Here is a 25,933-nt window from a genome sequence, read left to right on the forward strand (position 1 = left end):
TGAGGTACCTCGGCCTGGCTGGTGATCGGGGCGATCAGGGCCATCTCACCCGGTCCCAATCGGAGCCGATGGGGGCTGGCTGGCTGGGTTGGGATCAAGGGAGGTTGGCCAACTGGCCCAGAAGGGACTGCGGAAGGGCTCCATGGCATGTCTGGCCCTCTTGCCCAATTCTGATCAGCTCGACCCCAGCAGCAAGCTAACCTACTGGTCAGAGCATCTGCCCCCTGGTGGTCAATGCACATCATAGCGACTGGCTGACTGATTGGTCAGACACTTAGCATATTGCACTTTTAGTACATGGGATAGGATATTCTTAAATATTGTTCAAGTTGTTTACTATGAGCATATAGTATTACTCTCTTAAAAATATCAGAACAGTACCTACATGTAGATTCTCATGAGATTTTACAAACTTTTATATATATTATATATAATATATATTTATATATATTAAATAATAATATATTAAATAATAATAAAATATTAAATAATAATATATTAAATAATAATAAAATGCTCAGCACAGTAAACAATATGTAAGTGCTCAAATAATGTATTGCATATCATGTACACACATACATATACATATATATGTATGAAACAGTTGTATATAACATATATATACATACATATATATATATATATATATATAAATATATCTCTACAAGCCATTATAAGGGAAAAAGAAAATACTCCCCACAATAGGCAAAGAATATGAAATATTAATTCATAAAAAAGTAGCCAGTAAATATTAAACATTTTTAATAGCTCTGGTTATCAAATAAAAATTAAAATGTTTTTGCCTTTCAGATTTATAAAATGTAAAAGGACTTCAAAATCTACTACCCACAAGCCCAGGAGAAATAAGCGGTCTAATATATTGCTGTTGGTGAAAATGTTAATCTGCACATAAGCCGCCCATTCACCCAACAATTCCACATCAAGGAATTTATCTAAGGAAATTATAAGACAATTGAAAGAGAGAAACAGTCCCAGTCTTCTTGATACAGGGTAGCTAAAACACTAATAAATAAAAAAAACTACAATCTTTCTGGGTTGCAGAACCAGAGGTCAGAGTTCAGGGCAACTGAAAAGTGAGAGAGAAAATACCTGAAAGGAGAGTCAGAGGGAAGTCCAGCTTCTGTATACAAACTCAGACCAAATTTCTGGCTGACTTCGAACCACTCATGGGGCATATTCCAAGCCGCCAAGCTAAGGCTAAAAAAAATGAACTGATTTTTGTGTTGCTGCCACAATAGGGAAAACAAGATTTTGCCATGTGAGTTCAGCCAATTCAATTGTTTCATCAATGAAACAGTGGGTATGATTAGAATAAGATTATGATTGCGGGGGGGGGGGGGGGGGGGGGGATTCTAGCTCCTTCTTTGTCTCATCTGGAATCCTGAATCAGGGACCATCTTGTGAGCAACATACTAAAAACAGATTGTAATTCAATCATATCAAATGAACAAAAAGAAACAACTGAGGGTAACACATTTTGCTTCCTTTATTTTTAAAAAATATATTTTTATTGATTTTAGAGAGGAAGGGAGGGAGAGAGAGAAAGAGAGAGAGAGTGAGAAACATCAATGATGAGAGTGAATCCTTGACCAGCTGCTGCCTTCTGCACACCCCACACCAAGTTCAAGCCAGCAACCCAGGCATGTGTCCTGACTGAGAATCGAACCGTGACCTTCTGGCTCATAGATCGATGCGCAAACACTGAGCAAATCTGGCCGGGCTTGCTTCCTTTCTTTATACTTCTTTTTAAACAATAGAATTACAACTAAAACAGCACCTGAAAAGCAAAGATCTTAGTCTGAGGTTACCCATTCGAGTCCACCTCTAACCATGACCTACCCTCAGGCATTAAGTCAGTGATGTTCTTTGTCCTAAAAAGATGAGAACGCAGCAAATAAGGAGGGAAAGAAATGGACTAGAAAGAGAAGGAAAGGGGGGAAATGTCCACATTTTAAATAAGAGACTCAACTACCACCTGTACTTTGTTTCCTGTCGGTGACAATTATACATTTGAATAAAACTTTAATATTTTTTCAAAGTATCTTCACACCTGCTATTGTCAGTCCCTCCATTTACTAGTAGTTCAAGGAAAGAAGCAGAGGTAATAGCACTTCATCTGATAAGAAAGAATTAGTGGGCCCTGAGCCCAACTTCCTTGTGGGGTCCAAGGTGTTTTAAGCTTTGTAATTTGAAGAATGAAGAATTATAAAACATGAGAAATGTAAAAAGATTTCAAAATAGGGTTGGGTTTTCTCACCTGAAATTGACATGCACATTTCAAGCCATCTCCATCTTCTTTACAGACACCTCCGTATTTACATGATGATTCATCACAAACTCTTACATCAGACTCCCTCACATTTAATTCTGTAAAAGAGGAAAAATTGTTTCATATATAAGTGTTTGTCTTTTTGTATCAAAATATACATATGTAAGTAAATGAAAAAAATCCTTAAAATTTGTAGAGCATTTCATTCACAAGAATAATAATAATAAGACATACAAAAAGCAAGTTCTATAGGACACAAAATGTTCAGGATTCCCCAATGAGACTCTTGCATAATGAAATGCAAGTAATCCAAACCAAAATAAAACTCAAGATTTAAATTTCAGGATTTCACATAATTCCAAAGGTAAATCAACAACTTTTCTATTTTGGACTCCCAAGACCTTAGAGTAATCTTCTTAACATTGTTTTAATATTTTAAATTATTTTTCTAATGATTTCTACTTTTAAGGATAACAAATAACTACACGATGTATACAAGTATGGATTCATTATGTTGTAACCTGAAACTAATATATCAATTAAGCCTCAATAAAAAAAAAAAGAAAAAGAAAAAAAAAGACAAGTCACATCCAGAATAACACCATTTACACAAAGCTCTAAACCATGAAAAATACAACATTGTTTAGTTTAGGGGTATTCTTTTATTAGATGATAAAATATTACATGACAAGACTTTAAGCATTTTCAATCATCATTTAAGAAGCCAAAAAAAATGAAAGAGAAAAAGGAATAAAAGTAACTAAAAGGAATAATAATTATTGTGGTGCCTGGAATAAATTTAGGGTGATCATTACTTACTCGTCTAGGCAAATAAACCATTTTAATTACAAATATTATAAAGTGAACTTGAATTTCATACAATAGATATATATGGAGCATTTATGTGCACAAAATTAAAGAGATTCAAAATCTATCAGACTTAAAAATTTTTAATCACTGATTTAATTTTTTTCTACTACAGGAAACACAGCCAATACTAGCATTCTGTGGTCATTTTGCTCCTACTCCAAGACTGTCAGTCTTGCTCTAAAAGCATCAAATTTAGGTTTCTAGGAAACCTAATAAATTGCTTCAAGGTAGTGCTATGTAAAGCTGCCAATCATGCGGAATTGGGTAAAAACCACTACAAAGCAGTTTTCACATTTTGCATGTGGGGAATGAGAGCTACAACAAATGCTTTTATGCAAACAATAAACAAATGATTGTTTAAAAAGCACATCCCAGTGCAGTGGGAGCAGAGAGACCTAAGTTAGCTTCTGACTGACACTCATAGCTGAAACTCTGGGCTGAGCACGGGGTCTCCTGCAGCTCTAGATCAAGGTGAGGTCTTGGCAAGCAGATCTCCGGGAGCAATTCTCCAGCTATCCCTCATCCCTAGAGGAGCTAGAAGTCCTACCTTAATAGGAAAAGGTAAAAGTAATGAAATTCTGATTACCTGATTATTAGTCGTTTTACTTTATGCCTAGCCTGCTAACAAATCCATGTTCTTTTCCTGTGCTAATGTATTAAATGTGATTATTTATTTGATCAGAAGCAATTAATTATCTACTATGTAACTAATCCTATGCTAAGAATTTGGGATTCAGAAAAATACGTAAGAGGGAGCGTATGGCCTTGCTAACATATGGAGCAATTAGTGATGAATTCAATGTAGCCTATAATTAACAGGAGAGCTGTGTAGTACAGACTAAGACAGCTCTTGAAATTTCAAGAAGTAGGAAATTTTAAAAAATAGATTTGAAGCACAAGGTACAATGTCAGAGATAGTAAGACTTGCATTGATTCTAAAAAATTAGTAAGACGTTTATTCTGATTATAAAACTAATATAGGCCAAGCCGGCATGGCTCAGTGGTTGAGCATTGACCTATGAACCAGATCACGGTTCAATTCCAGGTCAGGACACATGCCCGGGTTGTGGGCTGGATCCCCAGTGTCGGGCGTGCAGGAGATAGCCGATCAATGATTCTCTCTCTTCAATTATGTTTCTATCTCTCTCACCCTTTCCCTTCTTCTCTGAAATCAATAATTATATATTTTAAATTAATACAGGATCATTATACAGAATTTAGGAAAGATGTTTAAAAATAAAGAATGTTTGAATTGCCCTCAATATATGAGTCATATCAAGAGAGAAAAGCATGTTCTTATCTAGGAAAACAACCTTAGTGAAAGAGACATACATCATTTAATAGTACACACAAATATTAATATCAGTGGTTCCCAAACTACTGATATTAGGAAAACTAATAGTCTAGGAAAACTAAGTGTCATAGTGTACCTTCATCTTTTAAAAAAGTAAGAATTTCATTTCCTCAATGGAAAGAATGTTCTCATTTTAGAGTTTTCTTCGCTTATATTTCTAAATTGTCAATATTTGAGATTGCTAGCTGTCAACAAAACTAAGGTTCGACAAGTAAGTAAAGAATATTAGTAGAAAGTTCCAGCCGTGTTTTATGAGAACACATCATCCTGAGTGTCACAAGGTCATGAATGTACCTTTTAAATTGTTTTGTTATTGTGGCAGTCACTGCTAATTGCCTTCTTTGAATCTATTCTCCCCTTCTTACTTAATAAGGGAACCTCGATTTTGTCCCGGAAAAAAGGTACTCAGTGAAATAATCTGTATTTCCCAAATTCCCTCACTCCATGCCACAGTTCATCAGTAAGCACTGCCCCTTCCTCCCTCATTCTTCCATTCCTCTTCCTGCCTGGAGAGCAAACCTGCGCCCAAGGTTATGGCAGCTATCTTACATGCAAGCAGATGAAAGCTACAAGCTATAGATAGACTGGAAAGACAGGAGCAAGAATGCAGAAGGAGTATTAGGGAATCACCACAACTAGCCTGATTTCATCCCTCCAGACTTACTGTTATCCTATATACTAAAGATGTAATATGCAAATGGTCGTTACACCGTGAAGCATAAAGACCAACTGTGTAATGACCAGATCACGGATCTGCAGGAGGTTGGGGCAGCGAGCTACAAGCGGATGGCGGAGAGGTACAGGAGGGGGCAGAGCAGCAAGCTATGAGCGGGGTAGGGGGAGAGGGGGGAGGGGTGGCAGAGGGAGCTACAGGAGGGCGGGGCAGTGGGCGGAGAGCTACTGGAGGACGGCAGCGAGCTACTGGCGCACAGATTCGTGCGCAGGGCTCCTAGTCCTATATAATAAAAGGCTAATATGCAAATAGACTGAACACGGAACGACTGGCCACTATGACGCACACTGACCACCAGGGGGCAGATGCTCAACTCAGGAGCTGGCTCCTGGTGGTCAGTGTGCTCCCACAGGGGGAGTGCCACTCTGTCACAAGCCGGGCTCATGGCTGGTGAGCACAGAGGCGGTGGCGGGAGCGTCTCGCACCTCCATGGCAACGCTAAGGATGTCCGACTGCCCGCTTAGGCCCACTCCCCATAGGGGAGCTCCTGGACTGCAAGAGGGCGCAGGTCAGGTTGAGGGACACCCCCTCCCTGAATGCACAAATTTCATGCACCGGGCCTCTAGTAAGAAATAAACACACACATAAATAAAGCCCTTATTCAAGCCACAAGTTATTGGCACATGTAATTAAACACAATCCTGATATAATGTTTGCATATAAATTTAATTAAGATAACTTCTGTGCAAAAGTCTTAAGTTGATGCTATGTCATGTAATAAAATTGATTTATCAAGACCATCATGACTTCCTGGTGCTCTGATTCCTCACAAATATGAGAATCACAGCCTTAGCTCAAACTCAGAACAGGAGGAATTCTATTTTGGGATCACCTTCTGAATGTTATTTCAAGTATTCTGTACAGTACCAGCCATCAAGAGGGGACTCTACACCTGTCAGTGGTGATGATGATTACACACCTGCCTTCCTGAGCCCAAGATGGAAATTCAGCAAAATAGAGGAACCATTATTGAAGCCCTCAAAGCTCAGCTCTCCAAATAGAAATATTTCACACAAAGAAGCACTCAGAAGAGTGGCTCTAAACAGAAATATTTTGCTTTGGTTGCAAATCTGCCCATCACACAACTCTCTACATGTAAGACTTGTCTCAGTTTTCATTAACATTTCAAAGCTGGGAAACAATACACACTAGGGGAGGAACCCTCCTTACCTATGAACCGGAGGTGTCAAAATCCCTAACTTTTGGCAGCACTAACTGGATTCAGGCTGCAGTTCAAAATGGGACCCATTGGCCCCCTAGAATAATATTTCTGACTTTTCTACCACCCTGCCATTAAACCGAGTGCAATTCTGAGGATCTTATGAGTTAACTAACACAGAGGGCCAAAAGTGATTAAACTATGCAAGCTGTTACTGCAGAATTCAGGGCTTCTCAACCTGGGCATGACTAAATTTTGGGTTAGATTATTCTTTGTTGTAGGGGACTCTCCTGTGCACTGGAGGGTGTTTAGCAACATCTACCCATTAGATGCCAGCTATAAAAGTGACAATAAATTGTATAAAAGTGAAAATAAATTGTATCTCTGAAAACAAAATTGAAAAGACTTTTTAAAAAAGCAAGGTGCTTTTTAAAAATCACTGTTGCATTAGGTAAAGACAAGATAACAAGATAATCTAGACTTCTGCATCCACAAGTCTATCAGTTCCTTTCTTAAAAGATTAAAACTGGAAATTAAAATCAATGTATTATGAATGGGGTTTATTCAAGAAAGGGGAAATTTCAACTATTCTCAAAAAAAATTTTGCCAATGGTGTGGTTTGGTGGTTTAGCATCAACCAGGGAACCGGGAGGTCGCAGGTTCGATCCCTGCTGGGGGTATGCAGGGATGTTTCCATCTCTCTCTCTCTCTCTCTCTCTCTCTCTCTCTCTTCCCATCTCCCTCAAACCAATATATATATATATATATATATATATATATATATATATATATACATATATATATATACACATATATATATATGTATATATATATAATATGTATATATATATATAAAACAACTTCATTCAAAATGTTGTTTATTAAGTTTATACCTTTTACGTTAAAATAAAATGCCACATACATTTATAAATCACTTTTTGTGACTCCCCAATTTAAATAACTCCCTTGATTAACCAAGTAACTACCAGAAGCTTACAGCAGCAAGACAAGGGGGTCTCCTACTATACAGAATGAGGCAAAAGTAGGTTTACAGATGTCAGTATGTGAAACACAATTTATTCTTGTATGATTATTTATTAGTCATCGTATTATTTCCCATACAAACAGGTGTAAACCTATTTTTGCTCACACTGTCTATAAAAATGTCCTGCCCTCAGCCATCCCATTATGTTATCTCATCCTGTCTCTTCTCCCGCAGTAGTCTCATCCACTGCCACCACTCTGAGTCTTCAAATCTGGTTTTCCCCAACCCTACTGAAGCCATCTCATCTGCTTTAGCCAGTGCTATTTCCAGTCTCCAGAGCACTACTGGGGAAAGCCCTATAAATTAATGCTCTCAAGAGTACTTATCAACATGTGGAAATCTTCAGTGCACTTGTAAGTGATTCCTTATTGACTCCCCCCAGGACACGTTCAAACTTTTTACCTTGTTCGATAGAATAACCCAATTTCAATGGATTTATACACATTGTTGAGGTGTTAATAGTACTTGGAAAACCTTCCATTCTTTAGAAAAGCACAGCAATCCAATCTGACAGCACCCCTGTGGGACGGTTTCACTCCCAAAACAAGTCCAGCTTGTTCCCGATGCTGCAGCCAATTGTCTAGGAGACAGTTCCACAATCTCTACACTGAAAACACATTTAAAACATTTAAACATTGAAAATACTCCACACCAGGGAATGGTGTGGTGCAGCCATGGAATATTATACAGACAATATTTATCTGACAATATGAAAATATGCAGATGAATATCAAGTGACAAAGCAGAAGGCAAAAATTAACAAAAGCGCTATGATTGCGCATGAAAAACACATGTAGGAAAATCCAGCCAGGAAAAAACAAAAATGGTAACAGGGACTGTATATACAACCAGTTAAATGATGATTTTTTTCCTCTAGTCCAGGGGTGGGCAAACTTTTTGACTCGAGGGCCACAATGGGTTCTTAAACTGGACCGGAGGGCCGGAACAAAAGCATGGATGGAGTGTTTGTGTGAACTAATATAAATTCAAAGTAAACATCATTACATAAAAGGGTACGGTCTTTTATTTCAATAGTTTTATTCATTTCAAACGGGCTGGATCTGGCCCGCGGGCCGTAGTTTGCCCACGGCTGCTCTAGTCTATATGGTTATATGGGGGTACAGGGGGTGATTTCTAACACAACCCCAGAGACAATCTACACTAATAAAAGACAAAGATGCTAATTGACTGTACCTTCGCTATGGCCCCAAGCCACGCCCACCAGCCAATCAGAACGGCTGTATGCAAATTAACCCAATGAAGATGGCAGCCGGCAGCCACGGAGCTGGAGCAAGCAGGAGGCTTGGTTGCCTGGGCGATGGAGGAAGCCAAGCTTCTCGCCTGCCCTGAGCCAGCTGTGGCCTCCGCTCATGGCAACAAAGTTTCAATTATAGAAGACAAATAAATCCCAGATACCTGCTTCCAGCCAGCCTCCACTGGGAGCTTGGGTGGCTTGGGACCATGGCCAGCTGCAAACAGCCATCAGCCCCTCACCCAGGCTGGCCACACCCTCATGGGGTGAGGGTCCCCGCTGGGGAGTTTAGCCAGCCTGCAAACGGCCCTCAGCCCCTCACCCAGACTGGCCAGGCACCCCAGCAGGACCCCCGACCCTGAAGGGGCTGTGGCCAGCCTGCAAACGGCCCTCAGCCCCTCACCCAGACTGGCCAGGCACCCCAGTGGGGACCCCCACACTGAAGGGGCTGTGGCCAGCCTACAAACAGCCATCAGCCCCTCACCAAGGCTGGTCAGGCACCCCAGGGGGGGCCCTACCCTGAAGGGGCTGTGGCAAGCCTGCAAACAGCCATCAGCCCCTCACCCAGGCTGACCAGGCACCCCAGCAGGGACCCCCACACTGAAGGGGCTGTGGCCAGCCTGAAAACGGCCCTCAGCCCCTCACCCAGGCTGGCCAGGCACTCCAGTGGGACCCCCATCCTGATCCGGGACACCCTTCAAGGGCAAACCAGCCGGCCCCCACCCATGCACCAGGCCTCTATCCTATATAATAAAAGGATTATATGCAAATTGACCCTAACAGCAGAACGACCGGGCTGCCAGAGGGATGTCTGACTGCCAGCTTAGGCCCAATCCCCCAGAAAGCGGGCCTAAGCCAGCAGGTGGTCATCCCCCGAGTGGTCCCAGACTGCGAGAAGGCACAGGCAGGGCTGAGGGACCCCCCCTCCCGAGTGCACAAATTTTTGTGCACCGGGACTCTAGTTGGCTATATAATTGACAAAGCATTAGTTTGGAGATCAGTAGGGCCAGATTCACATGCTAGCTCTTCACCTTTTAGGATAATAACACCTTCCTTAGATATTGTAATGATTAGATCTGTACTAAAAAGCCTAGACCAAATGGGTATTAAATAAAACTTCACTTCTTTTATTTCCTCAGACCAATGCAAGGGACACCTTTAATGACACAAATGACCAAAATAAACAAAACAAAACAAAAAAACACTTCAGGGTGAAATTGAATAAGAGATTTGAGAAATGTTGACTCCAGTCCCAGGAAATGGGATGAATTAGAAATGAAATTATCTTCAAATTATTTACTAAATTAACCAGTAGTTATCTTCAACTCTGAAGACATAAGGGAGAAAATAACCTGTACTCAGTATTTCACAATACAAAACCAAAAGCAGTGTACATTAATATTAAAAAGCATTGACAGCAGAGATGACTAAAACTTCTCTAAGCTATATTTATGCAGAGAAATTTCACATATGCCACACAGTTATCTAACTCCAATATTTTTCATCCCATTCTACATACTACTACTGTCAACCTACCCTTTGTTAAACGCCCCTTTGATGGTGTCAATCCTCCACCCGAACACCTACCATCATTCCCTGCTGCCGCCTTCAGTTCTAAATGCCTGTGTCAGGATGCTCGGCCACGGTGACGGGGAGGACAACCTACTGCATGATCAGAAAGAAAAAAAGACCTAGATCCCCAGCTGGGGACTAAAGGCATTCACGGTCTTTCTAGCCCTATCCAGCTCCAGCCAAAGGTCTTGAACAGGTACTCTCCCGTACTCCTGTTTATGACTAGCTTGCCAAACCTGTGTGTTTCCTTCTCACAGACCCATTAACTAACTCTGCTATATTACAGTTTTTTAAATGAATAATGGAGACTCTGCACATTTCCTAACGTGATAACATGAAGTTTTTTTTACAAGGCAGATTTTCAAAAATGTAAAACACTACTTGTGTTTTAATGCCTATTTTAAAAATTCGGAAGGTATATACACCAAAATAGGAACCACAGTTATCTCTTGGTAAAATTTAAACTTTCTCCTTTAATTCTATGTTTTCCTGAATTGAGTTTTACAATGAACTTTTATTACTTTTAAAAATCAGATCAAACAATTGTATACTACAACATGTAGTATATCTTTAAAATATATGTTAAAGCATAAAATACTGCATACTGTATGATTCCATTCATATGAAATGTCCAGAATAGGTAAATCCATAAAGACACCAAATCTCTATGTAGTTGCCTGAGGATGGGGGCGGAGAAATAGTGGGACTAAACTGTAAATAGGTCTGGAAATTCTTTTGGGGGTAATGAAAATGTTCTGTAATTAGACAGTAGATATTGGTGATGGTTGCACAACTTAGTGAATATATTAAAAATCACTGAACTGTGTACTTTAAAGTGGTAAAATTTATGTTATGTGAATGATATCTCAATAAAAATAATTTTAAAAATCAGATAAATCATATTAAATGTTGAAAAAAATGAACAGGCATTATAATTTGGTATTTAAGGAGCAGATTCCAGAACCAGACCACCTAGATGAGTATCCTGGCTCTGTCACTCATCAGCTTTATTTGACCTTAGTAATTTACCTCTGTGCCTCCATTCCCACATCTGTACAAGAGAATAATAATACCTATCTCATAATGCTGATGGGGACCTAAATAAAGACATGGAAGGCACTCAGAGTAGTGTAGGACACATCATAAGGGTTATATTAAAAGTTAGCTTCTCTCCTGGCCAGTGTGCCTCAGTGGTTGAGCGTTGACCTATGAACCAGGAGGTCACAGTTGGATTCCCAGTTGGGAACATGCCCGGGTTAGGGGTTCCATACCCAGTGGGAGGTGTGCAGGAGGGCAGCCAATCAGTGATTCTCTTTCATCATTGATGTTTCTCTCCTTCTCTCCCTTTCCCTTTCTCTCTAAGGGGAAGTGAAGTGAAAAAAAGGTTATAAAACTACATAAAGAGTTATAACCCCATTTTTATTTTGCAACATGTACATGTTTATATTTTAAGATTTTCTAAGTACATTCAACACATTTCCTTCATCAAAATTTTTTAAATATCAATAAATAAACCTGAACATAAGAACATCGTCCTCTGCCTTTATTTCTAAACACTATACCTTAGTGTCTGCAACACCAAGTGGAATAGGAGGTAGCCAGAATCCAAGGACGTCACCCACAAAGACAAAAATCTACAAAACAACCGGGGGGCACTGGAGAACACGATATTAACTATTTTAAAAGAGAATTTTTAAAGGACTTCACAAAACTCTGGTGCATTAGAAAGAGCTCCGAGTTGTAGGGGTTCTAATTATTTGATTAACTACATGATCTTGGCCAATCACAGCTGCCTGGAGTAAAAACAGGTATAATAATAATCCCTTCTACGACTGCAAGGACTAAGTGAGATAAATAATATTAAATTTTGATATTTTTGCTAAACATAGCTGATGAGTGAGATCTTTACAAAAGAGCATCGGAAACTATAAAGGATACTTCTCTTCTTTGGTTGAAACAACCATACCCCAAACTCTAAAGCAACCACAACCTTAAACCCCAGCAAAATGTTGTGAAATAGTGAAGAACTAAAAAAAAATAACTAAGTCTAATTAAATGCCAATTAGGAAGCACTATGGTCTAAACTAGAAAAGGGAAACAATAATGGTAACACAATTGCACCACCTAAAAAATATCTCAAATTACTCTGAAGAGAAAAAATACTATGAAAAATGAACACAGCATACTAAACAACTGCGCTGACCAGTGAACAATGAAGAAACTAAATATATCAATAAGGCTGTAAACAACAGAACTGATATAGAAATATCAGCAGTTTAGATTCACTTACAAAACAGTATTAGAGGAAAGCTGACAAGACAAAATAAACTGAATTTTAAAATTCTGAAAGGAGATCTGACCTGTGAACAATAGTGACTTCCAGGTTAAACCAAAAATGTCAAAGCAAACACTAATATCAAGAAAAAGGTTCAAAATGTGGCTGGCATAAAATGCAATAACTTCAGCATACACATTAAGTTATTAGAGAGGCAGATGGCAATCATCACACATTTCTGTATATTTTTCCATATTCCTCAAATTTTTTATATCGAACAAATACTGCCTTTATAACCAAGAAAAAAGGTGTGATTTTTTTTTTCTTTTTCTTTTTTTTTTTTTTTTTTTTGAAACCATGGAAAAGAGAGGCTCAGAACACTTGCACAAAAGTGAGAGAAATGGAGATGTGGCTGAAAGCATAATACCTGTCAGGGTTTTTGAAATTGGAAGAATATGCTAAGAACATCAGAACCTGAAGTGACTTTTCAAAAACTGATGAAACAACTGAGCCATGAAAAATACATGACACTGGTAAAATATATATATTAAAATAGTAGCAAAGGATTAAAATCATTTGATAAACTAAAAGCAAATACTAAGGGAATTTTAAGATTTAAACATAGAATTTTTAAGTGCATGAGAAGTAGGCCGAGCCCTAAATGCTTCATTTCTCCCATGAGAGAAGCTAATAATGAAACTAATAGTAGGAAAAATGAAAACAATTTTGTTAGAACCATGTTTCTAACAATGGGAGAAAAAAAAAAGAGGGAGAAGGAGGATGGATGGCATTACCTTCCAATCCAGCTTAAAAAGAAGAGAGAATTCAAATTCCATTAAAGAAACCACATATGTATACTAGAGAAATGAGGGATAAAAAAAATATGAACTTAAAGGAACTTATCTCACATCAATGTTTCCCTCTCTCCCTCTCCCTTCTTCTCTCTCTCTAAAAGTCAATTTAAAAAAAAAAAGAATAAGCTTGGTTATAATAAATGAAGTTAAAAAAAAAGACAATAACAATGGCTAGGATGTGGAGAAACTGGAACCATCAAGCATTGTTGATGAAAACATAAAATGGTGCAGGCACTTTGGAAAACAGTTTGGCAGGTTCCTCAAAATGTTAAACACAGAGTTACCATTGACCCAGTAATTCTAGCCCTAGGAATAAATCCAAGAGAACTAAAAACATATTTCTACACAAAAACTTGTACATAAATGTTCACAGCACCATTATTCATAATAGCCAAAAAGTGGAAACATCCCAAATGTCCATCAACTGATGAAAGGATAAACAAAATGTGATATAGATATAGACTATATATCTATCTAAGTCTATAGACTATAGACTATATATCTACTTAGATATATAGTCTGTATATCTATATCTATATCTATATCTATATCTATATCTATATCTATATCTATATCTATCTATAGCTATACAATGGAATACTATTCAGACACAAAAAGAATGACGTACTGCCCTGACCGGTTTGGCTCAGTGGATGGAGCGTCGGCCTGCAGACTGAAGGGTCCCAGGTTCGATTCCGGTCAAGGGCATGTACCTTGGTTGCAGGCACATCCCCAGTAGGGGGTGTGCAGGAGGCAGCTGATGGATGTTTCTCTCTCATCGATGTTTCTGACTCTCTATCCCTCTCCCTTCCTTTCTGTAAAAAATCAATAAAATATATATATATTTTTAAAAAGAATGACATACTAATGCATGCTACAACACGGATGAACCTTGAAAACATGATGCTAAGTGAAAGAAGCCAATCACAAAAGGCCACATATGGCATGACTCCATTCATAGGAAATGTCCAGAATAGGCAAATATACAGCAAAGATAGTAGATTAATGGTTGCCTAGGGCTGGGGAAGTGGGGTTTGCGGGGTGACTGCTAAACAATATGAAGTTTCTTTTTGGGAGGAAGACATTCATGTTCTAATACTGATTGTGGAGACAGCTGCAGAACCTTGGGGCTATACTAAAAAAAATACTTGGTTATACACTTTTAAAAATGATGATGATGGCCGAAACCAGTTTGGCTCAGTGGATAGAGCATCGGCCTGCGGACTGAGGGGTCCCAGGTTCGATTCTGGTCAAGGGCATGTACCTGGGCTGCGGGCACATCCCCAGTGGGAGATGTGCAGGAGGCGGCTGATCGATGTTTCTCTCCCATCGATGTTTCTAACTCTCTATCTCTCTCCCTTCCTCTCTGTAAAAAATCAATAAAATATATTTTTAAAAAAATGATGATGATGGACAGTAACACAATTATCATAATTACTCCATTTAATGTAAATGGGTGAATGCCTATGAAGGCAGAATAATGGTCTATATCTGTATTGGGAAACAAATCCTAACACTAAAAAACTAAAAGATAAACACAAATCCAGAAAAAGATGGGTATCTTTATGATTTACGGAGATTCCTTAAATCCACCCTACACAAAAATTAAAAGTACAAAAAAAATATGAAACAAAATAAAATTTTGTTTCTTTGGGAAAATGTATATGTCCTAAGTAGAGTAACAAAAATATAAGATAAACTGGAAAACTGTGAAAAATAAACCTGTATCATTGTAATTGGAGGCTTCAATAGTTCATTACCAGGAGGTGACAAAACAAAGAAAATTACAGAACTGACATGAAGTATATTTTAAACCATTCCCCTAAGTAGGGCAACTTGACAGAGTCAGGTTCAGAAAAAGAAAGATTTAGATAGATACAGAAAGAGACAATACGGCAAATGTAGTAAAATTTTAACAACTGGGAAACCTGCAACTTTTCTCTAAGTTTGAAATTAACTCAAAATAAAAATGACCAAGTAAAAGTAAGGTATATAATAGCGGACTTAGAAGCCAAGGAAATAACACTTTCTTTCCTGGAGTATAAAGATCTTTCACATAACTTGTTCTCATACTAGGACTCAGAGACACACCTAATTTCAATACAAAAGCTAGAAATTCCATGATGCATTCTTAGACCATAATGCAAAAAAAAAACAAAACAAACTGTAAACACATCTAAATTCATATATTTTATAACAATAGTGAAAGGGATTTTATCAGTGGAAAGGAAAAAGAAACATGATGATCTATTTCCACCTAAAAATTTAGAAAGGCAAAAAAAGAAAAGTAAAGTTGAAAAGGGGGAAGTACTAAAACTAAGATATCTTCTATTATAATAAAAGCGTAATATGCTAATTAGACCGAACATCCTTCCGGATGACCTTCCGGACAAAGCCAGGGCTGCGAGGGAAGCCTGGGTCCCAGAGAGAAGCCGGTGTCGGCAGCCAGGGGAAGGAAGGCCTATTCTTGCACGAATTTCCTGCATTAGGCCTCTAGTAAAATTAATAATGGAAAATAGATATGATTAAAAAAATCATTAGAAAGCATTTCAAGAGCATGGTATAATGAAAGATAGCAGCGTAGCTTTCAAATACAAAGGGGTCGGAGGTGGATTTAAGGAAAAAGTTGAAAAGAACAGAGTCCAGTGGAATTGCAAGGAGTACAGGCTGGAGGGGTTTCAGACAGGAAGGGTGGCACTGCAGAAGTAAAGATTTCCATCCGACCTGCTGATTGTGAATAACAAGAATGAGTGAAGAAATATTCGCCAATTTGACTCTCTTCCAAACTGGCTCTCCATCCCAAATTAAGAGCATCACAATTCACCCCGTCTCCTACACCAGGAGCCAAAGCTACGGAAGAAAAAGATCAATGAAAGGCCAGCCAAGTCAAGAGCTCAGCTCCACTGAACAGCTCTGGCTGATTTCTGCCATGTAGAAATGAGAGCCCAATGTTGCCAATACCTCCAACTTCAGACAAGAGACCGAAATCCAGATTTTTAAGTGAAACCTCCAGATTTTTAATGGCAATTTTTAAAAACACCATGTAAGCCAAATAAGTCCTCTGGGTTCCCCCCATTTCCACTGTTATCTTTCACCACACTCCTAGTCTCCTCCCTTCTCCTTCTCATCTTCAGCAATTCAGACTTTGCTTTTTAAAACCATGTTACTCAAATCTGTTAAAAGTTTCCCTTTGTCTTCATCAGATCAGACTCCAAGGCCCTCCACTAACCTAATGTGGTGCAGCATGTGACGCATCTCCTACCCAAGCCCCCATATCCAAGGATCCCCAAATATTCCCTTCACTGCTCCATTTTTGTGCCTTTTCTAATGCCATTCCCTCCGCCTAGAATATCCTTCCCAACCCTCCTCAGTTTCTGTGTTCCTTCAGTCACTCATTCATTCCACATACATTAAATATGTAAGGGCCACTGATTCTGTAGCAGTGAACAAAACAGCCAAAAACACCTGTCCTCATGGAGCTACCCAGAGGAGACGTAAGTAACACATCACACAGGAAAAGGTGCTTTGGAGCAGGAAAAAAGGACAAAGGAAGAAGAGGATGGCAGAGGGGCAGAGGAGATGGAAGGCAGAAAAGGCTGCGATTCTGAGGCATCATTTTGGAAGTGCCTGACAGAGCTGAGGGGTACATAACTGGGACAAGAAGGTTCCAGGCAAAAGGAACGTCAACAGCAAAGGCCTCAGGCAAGTGTGCCTGGAGTTCCGAGATGACATTCCACTCTGTCTGTAAAGCCCAGTTCAAGTGCCACTTACTCAGGAAAAGTGATTTTGGTTCCTACAAATCAAAAGTACTCATTCCCTTGTCACTGTGTTTGTATCTTCCACAGAGAACTATGTACGGTGGAAACCCTCTTTTCAAAAACATACAAAAGTAATCGCTGACCAATTAAGCAAAAAAGTCACGTAAGGCGGGGAGTCGTGTAGAAATGTTATGTACATATTTTAATCATTTTTAACTTCAAACATATAAATGTACATTCCTTTCCCCACGTAGCACCAAAATTTCTTGAGTATGGGGGTCACTTTCTTGGCTAAACCACACCCATAATCCATTACCCACAACGTCTATTTTCTTTCCCTTTAACAAGGACTTCAAAAAATACTTGCAAAGTTTTGTAGGAGCAGAATCCTTCCAGAGATTGACAAGGTTTCTCCAATCTGCTTCAGCTATCTTGACCACAATCTAATTCACTGAAAGGCAATTCTTTCAGCCTCATGCTTTTATCAAGTCTTTTCAAAGCATTTCACAAAAACAAGTCTTTCTGCACTCATATTTAATCAATGTGACTAATACTTATTAATTTATACTCACAAATACCCGAAGTACAAATAAATTTGAGAACAAACACAATGGAATTCTTCTTGGCAGGCAGAGAAACCAAATGGCAAACTAGAACTAACCTACCAGTTTGAGCATCCCTGTGCTGTGGAATGTGGTTAGTATAGTTTAAAATTACACCCAATAAAGAATCTGAATAGGGATTTCTCCAAATAAGAAATGTATATGGCCATTTACAGGGTCAACAAGTACATGAAAATGTGCTCACGGTCATCAGTCCTTAGGGAAATGTACATCTAAACCACACTGATACGCAACTTCACCCCCACTAGGATGAATATAATCAAAAAGATAATAATAAGTGTTGACAAGAATGTGAAGAAACTGGAACCTTCAAACATTGCTAGTAAAAACCCAAAATGGTACAGCCGCTTTGGGAAACAATTTGGCAGTTCCCCAAAATGTTAAACAGCTACCATGTGACCCAGCCATTCTACCCCTAGGTATATACCCAAGAGAATTAAAAACATATGTCCACACAAAAACTAGCACATGAATGTCCATAGCAGCATTATTCATAATAGCCAAAAAGTGGAAACAGCTCAAATGTCCATCAACTGATGAATGGATAAACAAAATGTGATATATATCCATACAATGAAATACTACTCAGCCACAAAAAGGAATGAAGTTCTGATACACGCTACATAATGAATCTTGAAAACAGCACACAAAGTGAAAGAAGCCAATTACAAAAGGCCACATCTTATATTATTCCATTTATATGCAAATGTCCAAAACAGACAAATCCATAAAGGCAGAAAGTAGAATAGTTGTCAGGGACTGGGGGAAGAGAGGAACATGCAATGACTATTAATAAGTATGAGGGATTCTTGTTGGTGTGATGAACATGTTCTGGAATTACATAGTGGTGATGGTTGCCTCACTTTGTGAATATACTGAAAACAACTGCAGACCTTAAAATTTTTCAGTACTGTCAGCATTCAATAAGTGCTTATTGATGGGAGAGAAACCCCAGGTGTGTTAAACAGAAATTTCCACTGTATATATTTCCAAGAGGCTAATAACCACCTCTTTTAGAAATATAAGGCCCTTAAAAGCAGGGATAGCTTCTCATAAATAGTATTTCCCTTAACATCCTATATAATAAAAGCCTATTGTGCTAAGTGTCCAGTCATCTGTTCAACCAATCAAAGCATAATATGCTAATGATATGCTAAGGCCATTCAACCACTCACTATGATGTGCACTGACCACCAGGGGGCAGACAGTCAACCAGTCGACCAGTCGCTATGATGTGCACTGACCACCAAGGGGAAGACACACCAACTGGTAAGTTAGCTTGCTGCTGGGGTCTGGCCGATTGGGACTGAGCCAGGCGACCGGACATACCCTGGAGCCCTCCCGCAGTCCGTCCTTGGCTGGCCAACCTCCCACGTTCCTCCCCAGCCCCGATCATGCACTGGTGGGGTCCCTCAGCCTGGCCTGTGCCCTCTCGCAATCCAGGACCCCTCAGGGGATGTTGAAGAGCTGGTTTCGGCCTGATCCCGCAGGCCAGGCCAAGGAGCCACACTGGTGCACGAATTCGTGCACCGGGCCTCTGGTCTAGTATATTAGATTACACTAAACGGGCAGTCAATCAAGGTTCACCAAATAAATTAATAAATACCCACATGTTATATACCAGGGATCTAGAAGTGCCCTGACCATGATTCCATGCTAATTAGGGAAAACTCACTTTTCATTTCCCAGAATCCTGCACTACCACTAACAAGGCATTTCTCTTAATCTAAAATGTATGTCATCCATTTAAACCAGCCTTACCACCATATCACAACTGAGGACAACTTCTAACTTCCATGACTTTTTTAGCATTTTTTAATTGATTTTAGAGAGAGAGGGACAGAGAGAAACATTGATGTGGGAAAGATACATCGATCGGTTGCCTTCCCTACGTCCCTCAATGGGGGAAGGAACCCACAACCGAGGTATGTGCCCTGACTGGGAATCGAACCCGCAACCTACTGGTGCACAAGATGATGCTCCAACCATGTTTTTCTACCTCTTTAACCACATTCCCTAAAATAGAAATATTCACATATTTGGCCTCCTCCTCCTCCTCATTCTAGAGCCAAAAAGGGTCATTATCTTCATGTTACAAATGGAAAAAAAAATCAATGTCTGAGGCCACCTTTCTTCAAAGTTCATCTTTCTTCACATGAATCATGCATTTCCAAACTCTCTTCTCTTTAGATAAACAGGGAACTTTCTAATAAGTTAGATTTTAAAAGAATAGGTACAAATAAAGCAATAAGCATAAAGTCAAGAATGATTGGAAAGCTGCGGCAAAAGGAGAATAATTTAAAAAAATAAAAGCTTGTGTAGACTTAAGAGAGCTCAACAAAGAACTCACTGCTTAAGGAAGATGATGTAATATCAAGAGATGACAGGGATAAATGCAGATCCACTTAGCTTCTTATTTGCTTTGGTTATTCTTCATCAAGGAATATGATCTTTAAACTGGGAAGGGCACCACTCTGATAGAAGGGGGCTAACATTTAAGGTAAGTGGCATGGCGAGTGGATGGTAATGGAATACAGAGCTAGCTCAAAAGAATTTGCTTTCTGACCCAAACAAATCACACTTCGTGATACTGACAAAACTTTTAGATCTGATTGCTGATTATCTAGCCTATCTTGACAAGTAGCCGAAAAGGCCAGGAATGAAAGAATGTATTCTCAGTTTTCAAAAAGGGAGCAAATATGAATCCAGAAAAATATCTAGGGTAAATTTGCTATGAATCCCTGGAAAAATTTTAGAATGGCTAAATAAGTTTTTGAACACAATAAAAAGAAAATGCCACCGTGGGGTCTTTATTGAGGCAGGCTACGCAACATTTGCTTTTTGATAGGATTACTAAAATGAAAAAAGGGAGGGTAATACATACAAATACATAAAAGATTCTAACAGAATCTGTTAATGATAGACTGGTGGAAAAAATGGGAAAATGTGGAACAGCAGAAGCTCATAAATCTGTTAAACTTTACTAGGAAGATGTATAGCTAGCTGGTTGAACATCTGTTTGATTAATGTATGAACATCAACCAATTTGGAAGGAAGTCTCCAGTAAAATATCACAGAATTCCAGCCTTTTCCATGAATCTGACCTCTTGAGAAAGAGGTCAGAGTGGGCTGAATTGAGGGTCCAAAACCAAAAATCAACAGGGAGTGAAGGCCAGCATTTAGATTCTACAAAAGGAGACAATGTGGGAAATATCTAGGTAATAAAAGCAACAACAAAAAATCTACATAATCTCAAGATGCTTAATAGATGCATATGTCCAGGCTCAATTACTCTAATTGTCTAATTAATCAAGTTAAAAAATTTTGTTTCCATATGAATCATTCCCAGGTCTTCATCCTGACAAGAATTTACAAATGCATTTAGTTAAAACTCTAGCTTGTCTGGCTGGTGTGGCTCAGTGGCTGAGGGTCGACCTATGAACCCGGAGGTCATGGTTCAGATTCCCAGCTGGGGCACACACACGGGGTTATGGGCTGATCCCTAATGGGGGCATGCAGGAGGCAGCCAATCAATTATTCTCTCTCACCATTGGTGTTTCTCTCTCTCTCTCTCTCCCTCTCCTTTCCTCTCTGAAATTTTTTTTTAAAAAAGAGGAAAACTAGTTTTAGACTAGAATTATTCAAGTGTATCTTAGCACTAGAAAACATTTTATTTGATCAGCCTAATTTATTGACATTTATATAAATATATCCTTAAATAAGATTCAGATATTATTAAATCCAAGCCCTTCTTTTAATAGAAGAGAAAGTAAGAAAAATTAATTTGCTCCAATAATGCAGCTGCTTAACAAGCGCCATGACCCCCAAATCAGTTAGTTCCCTTTTCCCACACCACATGGTTTCCCAGCCCTCTGTGTCCTTCCTTAAAATTTGTACTATGCACTAGGGTTAGAAAACATACACAAAACATCCATCAACAGTATATGATGCTAAGGAAAAATTAGCTTAGCAAGATCACATAACCACAGCACATTAGCCCATAAAATACTTTGACATGGTGTGATCACTTACCAAGTTTGATAACCAATGTTACCAAAAGGCACTCTAAAATACAAATGGCTTTTATTCTCAACCATTAGCGTGTGATTATTTATTAAAGCATTACCCCATATCCCATTTAACATTAGAAAAATAAAGTAAAAGTTATTACATGGAGGGAAAGGCTTTTAATGGCATGCCATTGTTTACTGTGCTCAAAATCCTGCCCCCATCATAAAACATACCATTATGAAAATTATTAAAAGGTTTTAGACCTCTAAACCGAAACAGCGGGCCAAAGGTTTTCTTCACTTAGGGTAGCATAGGAGTCTGTGCTAAGGCCCTCTTGCTTCCTCCTCCCAGAAACAAAGCCCCTTCGATAGCTCAAAGGTACAAAGGTTGTCTTGTCAGGCACGCGAGTGGATCCCCAGTGGCCTAATGTCCATCCTCCTCCTTCCCCTCCCCTCCCCTCACATTCCCTTCCCCACCCCAAGCCTCTAGTCCCACCCCCTTAGTTTAAAGAAGACAAATGGAGACTTGAGAATTGATAAAAGGGGAAGTTGGCAAGGCTGTGGCTATGATCACTAGCATCTGCTAGGCCAGCTCCAGGAGGACCCACCCACCCCTAAATGAGACCTGCCTGCCTCTCCTAGCCCCAGGGCTCCTCTGGGACCCCTACGGAAAGGAAGAGGGAACTTGACTGCCCAAAGACCCTCCTCCCCAGCCTCATCCATTAGAGTCCCAGAAAGCTCTTTGTTTCCAACAGCTGTGTGTGTGTGTGTTGGGGGGGGGGGGGGCCGTGGGGGAGGCAGGCGGCCTCAGAGTGAGGGGAGAGGTCACTCACTCCCTAGCTCCGGTTGTTGCCAACATCCAGGCTCTCCCGCAAAACATACGCACACACATACAGGATCACCCCCTCGTTCCGTACCCCCTCAATAACCCAGGGTCACACCTTGCTACACGAGGCACTCTCTGGAACCTAATTACCTCTTTCTATTACACAGGATGACTCCCTAGTTCCTTCCTTCTGAATCGGCACAACGGGGTTCACTCCAGGACCCCGACCTTCTCCTAATGCATACCCCGGGGCATATCCCTGAGCCCCAAACTTCACCCATGCACGACACATAAAAACATAGGGTCACTTCCTGGGCCCCAGAACTATTCCTGGCTCAGATCCACAGAGCCGGTGTCACCTCCCAGCGCGCCCACCTCTGCACCCAAAGGACACACACACACACACACACACACACACACACACACAGTGACTCTACATCGCCAACCTTCGTCCTCTGGGCCTCCTGTTCCCTCTACTCACACCACTGCTTCGAGACCCAGTGCCCTAAGAACCTCCCCAGCACATGGTCACTCCCCTGGCCGACAGTCTCGGTCCCCCGGCCCTTCAACCGCCACACACACACACACACACACACACACACACACACACACCCCACTCCCTGCCTGGGGCCCCACTCTCTCCCCGGAGCCTTCACAACATAAACACGCGCTCCCGCCTGCACACCCGCGATCACACGGGGAGCCCTGGCAGGCTGCCTCCGCCGCGCTGTGCCCCGGCCTCCCCACCTCCCTCCACGCCGGGCCACCCTCGCCCCGCCGCCCACACACACGGACGCACGCACCGCCACTCCCCATGCCCAGCGCCGGTCCCCCAGCCCGCACGGCTCCCCCGGCTCCACGCCCTCCGCCCTCGATCGCCCTCGATCGCCCGCGGGCCCGCTCCCCGGGACCCCCGCGCGCGCGGGGCCTTTCCCAGACCGGCCGCGGAGACCCGGAGCGTGGCGGAGGCGCCGGGGAGGGAGGGCCCGCCGGGCAGGCTCCGGGCAGGCTCCGGCCGGTCCTACCTGAGCAGTTGATGCTCTTGCCTTTGCCGCCGGGACACTCCCCGCCGCTGCCGCTGCCGCTGCCGCCACCGGCGGGCTGGTTGGACGCGCGGCTCCCGGGCAGAGAGAAGGCGAAGAGCAAAAGCACCGACGTGTAGCAGCAGAAGGCGAGCGGGGGCGCGGCGGGCAGCCGGAGCGGCGCCTCAGCGGCCGCGGCGCCCATGGCTGGCGCCCCTGGACGGCGGGAAGCGCAGGGAGCCGCAGGCCCGGGGCATCCAGCCGCGCGCCGGGAGCCCCGCCGCCGCCTCGGCGCCTCCTAGCAGCCGCGCCGGGGAGCCCGCGGGCAGCCCCTCGGCATCCCGGTCCCACCGCGGCGACCTGGGCAGTCGGAGGGTCGGGGCGCCGGCGAGGGTCGGGTGCGCGCGGGGCTGCGAGCCCGCGTAGGGGAGACCGAGGCTGGGGGAGCGAGCGGGCGCGCGCGTGCGGCCGGCGGGGGTCGCGGGGGCGGGGACGGGGGCGGGCCCAGCCCCTTGCTCGCCTCCTCGCCTTCCCTTTGTGTCCGCGGCTGTCGCCACCGCGTCACAAAGACCCCGGCCCGCCCGGTGAGGGGCGCGTGACAAATCGGGCGGCGGGAGGGGCGGCGGCGACCCCGCCCCGCGCACACCCCCGGCGCCCGCGCCGGCAGCCCGGTCCCCGCCCGTGGCCGGCGCCGCCTCCGGGGGAGCTATTGTTCCTGCGGCGGGGCGCGCGCGGAGAGCGGGGGTCGCGGCCACCCCGCGGGCCGGTCACGGTGGGCCAGCCCGCGCCGGGGGTGCTCCGTGGGCACAGCCCTAGCCGGCATCTCTGCCGTCCTCTGTACGGTGTTTGAAGTCCTTCCTTCGCCCAGCAGCGGGGTGGGAAATAAGACAAGTGTCTATTCCCTATCTGTTTTCTCGGTGAACAAACTGAACCCTGGAGAGGTGAAGGAGACTCGTCCAAGGTCACGGCCAAGAAATGGGCAGGACCAGAATTGGAACCCAAGTTGTGGCTCCAGTTATGCAGTTCGTAGAGACGGGGGTAAATGGCTAAATTTCTGGGATCCTCACCTCTGTACCCCATTCCCACATACACCAACTGAATTTAAAATACTGTTTTAAAGTAAGGAATAGAGTGAAGAAATAAAAGGGAGTCACCATAGTCAAGCTGGCAAATTACTGAAATCAAGTAGATGGAGGTATGAGAAAATGATCCTGTACTTGTTTTAACTAGCCTGGGAACTTAAACTTTTTTAATTTTAATTTTTTTAAAAGAACTATTATTTATTTATTTATTTATTTATTTATTTATTTATTTATTTATTTATTTATTTGCTAGAGGCTGGGTGCATGAAATTCTGGGAGTGGGGGGGGGAGGGAGGGTCCCTCAGCCCAGTCTGCACCCTGTCTCAGTCCAGGAACCTTTGGGGGATGTCCCGCTGACAGCTGGGGTTGCGGGGGCAGGGGCGGGAAATGGGCCTAAGCTGGCAGTTGGACCTCCTCAGCGCTGCTGCTGAGGTGGGAGAGGCTTCCACCACCGCCCCTGCCAGCCATGAACCTGGCTTCTGGCTGAGCAGCACTCCCCCTGTGGGAATGCACTGACCATCAGGAGGCAGCTACTGCATTGAGCATCTGCCCCCTGGTGGTCAGTGCACTTCATAGCCAATGGTTGAGTGGCCTTAGCATATCATTAGCATATTACGCTTTGATTGGTTGAACAGACGACTGGACGACCAGACACTTAGCATATTAGGCTTTTATTTTATAGGATTGCTTAATCCCTTCACCCTTGAGCTTTCTAGTGCTGCATAGGGACTGGAAACCACCAGAAAACCCTCTGATAACCACTTGAGGGATTAAGGAAAGAATGTTCACATACGCAGAATGTCACTTAACCTGACATCCACTATCCAGACCACTGGTCATCGAGGATTATCATTGAAAACCAACCCAGGACTGATTCTTCTCAAAAATGTACTTTTTACTGTAAGAACCCTCAGCTTTTCTTTCTTCTTTGCAACACTCTGGTATTACCTAGTTAACGGTTTGCAAAACCTAAGACCCCTGAACAAATCATTATCATTTATTTCTAGCCAAAGCCTCCTGAGCTCATTTATGCTCTGTCAACAAAAGATTCTATATTGCCCTCTCCCACTAATTATAGCTAATATAGAGAGATTTGCTATATACCCGACCTGGACCAAGCTCTTTACGTGCATTCTCTCCAATTCTTTTTTATAGCTCGACAAGGGAGTTTTCATTCTCATCCTAATTTTACAGATGAGGAAGTTGGA

General features: G+C 42.0%; 1 protein-coding gene across 1 annotated transcript in view; it reads right to left on the bottom strand.

Moving 5' to 3' along the window:
- TMEFF1 (transmembrane protein with EGF like and two follistatin like domains 1) overlaps positions 1–24,120 on the bottom strand; it is a 78,415-nt gene extending 54,295 nt beyond the window's left edge. Inside the window, exons 1-2 of the mRNA XM_036330188.1 lie at positions 23,647–24,120; positions 2,279–2,388 (exon numbers count right to left, since the gene is read on the bottom strand). Coding sequence (XP_036186081.1) covers positions 2,279–2,388; positions 23,647–23,848 — 312 coding nt within the window. The 5' untranslated portion in view covers positions 23,849–24,120. The remainder of the gene's footprint in view (positions 1–2,278; positions 2,389–23,646) is intronic.
- Positions 24,121–25,933: the final 1,813 nt, after the last annotated feature.

The sequence above is a fragment of the Myotis myotis genome, unplaced genomic scaffold (genome assembly GCF_014108235.1).
Source record: "Myotis myotis isolate mMyoMyo1 unplaced genomic scaffold, mMyoMyo1.p scaffold_m19_p_12, whole genome shotgun sequence".
In the NCBI taxonomy this organism is placed as follows: Eukaryota; Metazoa; Chordata; class Mammalia; order Chiroptera; family Vespertilionidae; genus Myotis; species Myotis myotis.